General features: G+C 38.0%; 1 protein-coding gene across 1 annotated transcript; it reads right to left on the bottom strand.

Annotated features, from left to right (window-relative positions):
• Positions 1 to 3,319: 3,319 nt before the first annotated feature.
• LOC145802703 (pectinesterase inhibitor-like) lies at positions 3,320 to 3,904 on the bottom strand. Its single transcript, XM_082895468.1, has one exon. It carries the CDS (start codon positions 3,902 to 3,904, stop codon positions 3,320 to 3,322), a length of 585 nt encoding a protein of 194 aa, XP_082751594.1.
• Between the last annotated feature and the right edge of the window lie 483 nt (positions 3,905 to 4,387).

Raw genomic sequence — 4,387 nt, 5'->3', positions numbered from 1 at the left:
AAGCAATTGAGGAACAGATCGATACCGATGGTAAAGGTCGAATGGAAGGAGCATTATGGCACAGAAGCCACGTGGGAAAAAGAAGAGGACATGAGAGTCCGTTATCCGGAGTTGTTCTGGGAACAAGGTAATCTAAGTTTGGGGACCAAACTTCTTTAAGGGGGGTAGGATGTGACAACCCTCACCTTGCTCTTGCCATATTTGTGTACATTCTTGCATGGTCTTGCCGCTTATGTTAATTTAAAGGTTTTATCTTGGCTTGATTTGCTTAAGTTGCTTGCATGATTTTGTTCCTTGCTTAGTATGTGTGTGTAGCCGAGATCATCTTGAGCTTAGTCCGCCTTTGACCCTTTGTACTTAGAACTATCTTGAGGTCTTGTTTAACCCCATCTTCACCTCGGGCATTCTTTGCCGAGATGTTTCGTACTTGAACCTTGTCCGCAGGCAGGTATGGCCTAGGCCGAGATGTGGCGCACCCCGGCCAAGGTGTGGCACAGCTTAGTCAAGTGTCGTCCTCCCTAGCCGATGTTTTTCCATCCCGTTGTTGGATCCTTGTTTTGAGCCGATGTCATCTTGTTGCCGATGTGTCTTACCCGAGCTTGCTGCATAAGCTTTGTCAGAGACTTGTCTTGTCCATCAATCACCTTTTTGGAGCTGAACCAACCCGGTAATGCCACGTGTCCGAGCTGTTTGTTAAGGCAGCCGACAGACCTTGAAACAAATCATTTCTTGTCTCAAATCTTTGTTTTAGAGAGAGAAGCTCTAGAAAGGAGGAAGAAGAGTTCTTGAGTGAGAGTAGTCTTCCAAGCTTGATCTTTGTGGCTTGAACCGTTAGATCCGAGTTTTGAGGTTAGAATCTTGATCTCCTTTGATTGCTCTTGCTGAATATCTAGCTGCATTGCATGATCGGTTTTGTTTTGCATGTCATGCATCGTTTTGAAGTTGGTTTTAGAAAGAGAAAATGGTTTTTCATGTGTTCTTGAACAAAGTCCCATTTTGATCGAAGAATTTGGAACGAAAATCATGTTTTGTGTTTGTTCTTGCATGACCTTCTTGAATGGGTACTTAGGTCCCTATTTTGAACTCTTGGCATGAAACCCAGATTTTTCCTGACTTTGTTTAACGGGACCTCGGCTTAGCCCTGGACGGTACCCAGTGTGTTTTCGAGAAACGGGAGCAGTGGTTAAGCTCCCAGCCTGTTTTGTTTGTCTTTGACTTAGATCTGGCATGAATGCCGAGATCATTTGCATGTATATAGAGCTTGCTTTGAGAATGTGACTTGCCATGTGATTGTAGGTCCTTGATATTTGCCTTGAGTCTGCACCTGAAGAACTAGGTGAGTGGTATTATTGATAAAGCTATGTTATACTCGTTTTGATAAATCTTGCTTGCTTGCTTTGACAAAAGTATTTGATAGCATGAATAAATAGCTCTTGTTTGATGAGTCAAGTATACTCCTTGTTTTGATGCCATCTTTGGAAAGGATACGGTCCTTGTTAAATCGGGCTACGGGCCTAAGTAACACAAGTCCCTTGTGCTGGAGGACTCTAAACTTTCGCAGTACCTAGTATAAAAGGATACGGTCCTTGTTAAATCGGGCTACGGGCCTAAGTAACACAAGTCCCTTGTACTGGAGGACTCTAAACTTTCGCGGTACCAAGTGCACAAGTCCCTTGTATTGGAGGACTCTAAACTTTCGCAATACTTTTGACCAAACGATTACGGATCGTACAGCTTTTGTTATTTGACTGATGAATACGGTTCATCCCTTGTCTCGCCGATGTTACGATATTTGATGATGAATACGGTTCATCCCTTGTCTCGCCGATGTTACGATATTTGATGATGAATACGGTTCATCCCTTGTCTCGCCGATGTTACGATATTTGATGATGAATACGGTTCATCCCTTGTCTCGCCGATGTTACGATATTTGACGATGAATACGGTTCATCACTTGCCTTGCTAAAGTTTTGGTGTGTTTCGTTTTGAAGGACCTCGGCTTTATTCATGTAAAACCTTTATTTTTAGTACCATTCACTGAGTTTTGTACTCACCCCTCTATATATATGTAGGTGATGAGCAGGACGGCGGCGACGCCTAGTTCGTTGGGATACTTGTTTTGGATTCGTGTATCTGTCGGCCTTACTTTGTATTTACGTCGGCGATGCTCTGTTTTGCACGTCGGCAGATCTTGAAAATCATGCTTCTTGAATTGTATTAATTGTATTTTGTATATGTCGGCTCGAGAAGCCTTTTGATCAAGATGTGATATGGAATTTTACTTGTTGTATTCAAGTTGTAAGTTAATTGAAAATGTTTGGCACTGCTTTAATCTACGCACAGCTCTTATGGACCGCTTGTAATTGATTTATCGCTTCCGCATTTGTGAGCCCCCTATATTCGTACTCTGATTGTGTTAAGTTTTGAAAGGTTGGCCTTCAGTAATTACGGATTACTGGCCATCACGGCACCAAACTACTAGGGGCGGTTTGGGGTCGTGACAATAGCTGTGAAGGAGTTGGATTGGGATAAGCTGTAAATCTAGGGACTTGGGGTGGCTGCTGTGCGCCTTGCATAGCAGCCACTGTTGTACAGTCAAATCGGCTTATTTTGAAGTCCATTTTGATAATCTGAACCGTTCACATTTTAAAGTACATTGAGTAAAACATACTTGCAAACAATCAAATTAATCAAATATCGTTAACCCTTTCATCCATTCATCCATTTTGATGATCCGAACCGTTCACATTTTGAAGCTTTTTTTTTGTTTCTCTTTTTGTTTCTTTTGCTCATCAAATTTCCAGTTTAATTTTTAATCCAAATACGGTGTGAAAATTGGTAAGTTAGACCATCTCTAATATATTGTGCTATTTCAATCATAGCAAAATTGTATTTTAGCATGATACAATATCAATTTTTTATATTTTAAGAAACTCACTCTAACAGTAAGTAGGTTATTTTTTAACACGTTCACTATATAATTTAATTTCTACTACATGAGTGATTTTGTATACCAAATTATATATTTGCAATGTCTTTAAATTAAACTTTTAATTAAAAAATGTAATCTAATAACTAATATTTATAAAAACTTTGATTCATTAGTTTATCATGATAGCCAACACCCTAATTAATTGAGTTCAATACTACTAGTAGTACCATATGATTCAATCTTCTCAAATCCATTTCAAAGTCAATTGAAAAAAGAAAAAAAAAAAAACCTCCACTGCTAAAGGTGCAAAACATTTCACCTACAGCCATGATTTCAAGCTCCAAGTTCATACTCGATTCCTTTTAGGATTGCCGAGTCTTGGATTCATGGAAGCCGGGTAAATGAAGAATATGAATCGTCATACAATGATTTAGAAGAAACCTTGATTACATCGCAAAGAATTTCAAATTCCTTATTCCATCTTCTGCGGTCAGATGAGTAATTTGCTGAATTTTCAAATTGATTTTTGCAATCACGAACTTCTTTCTTAGCATCATTCACTTGAACCGCTATGCGGTTATAGTCACCATCATAGAAGAGTTTCTTGGTTTGTTCAAGGTTTCTAATGGCATCCTGATAATTTTTGTAACACGAGCCATATCGGTCTGTGAATGAGTTGTATCTGTCCTTCCATGCATCATATCTGTTATCATAACGAGAATTAAGAACCCCAAGAATGTCCCTAGCCTTAGAGGATGCTAAGTCAATTGCAATCTCAGTTAGGCCACGAATATCAGCAACTGAAGCACGCCAATCAGATTTCATAAGCTTTATGCACTCATGCTGATCAATAGTCTTAGAACATATTTGCTTCAGCTTAGTATGTTGTTTAGCAAACGAGGGACCAATCAACATGAACATGAATACAAGAGAAACTAGCATGGAACAACTACCAAAAAACGATGCCATTTGCAATTCTCTATTTCTGGATTTGTTTTTTTTGTTCTTCCCTCTTGGCTAGTATGGGAAGTAGGAGAGGCTCTTATATAGTACTTTTAATTTGAGGGACTCTCAATTAATACATTTGATCTTGTGTTTCACGAACTGCTATTTAGTATTTTAACAGAAAATTTATTTTGAAATTGAAATTTTATTTAATATATTTATTGCATCTTTATAAGTTTATTCTCAATGAATTACCTCGGTTACAGGATGAACTGTTCATATGCATATTGCTATTTTTTATTTCCTTCTTTATTTATTTATTTTTTGGGTGAGAGAACAAATAACCTTTGCTAATTCTTCTTAAAGAAGCAAAATGTGTCTCTTAAAATTTTTGAAAAAAATAAAAAACCATGAAAATTATCTTACTAATTATCAATATAATATGAGATTTTTTTAAAATTAAAAAAATGTGACCGCCCCTACACCCCTAAATCAGTCATTTTTATG

Source organism: Camellia sinensis, chromosome 11 (assembly GCF_055761805.1).
Source record: "Camellia sinensis isolate YWXY chromosome 11, ASM5576180v1, whole genome shotgun sequence".
NCBI classification, from domain to species: domain Eukaryota; kingdom Viridiplantae; phylum Streptophyta; class Magnoliopsida; order Ericales; family Theaceae; genus Camellia; species Camellia sinensis.
This window is presented reverse-complemented; position numbering and strand designations above follow the sequence as displayed.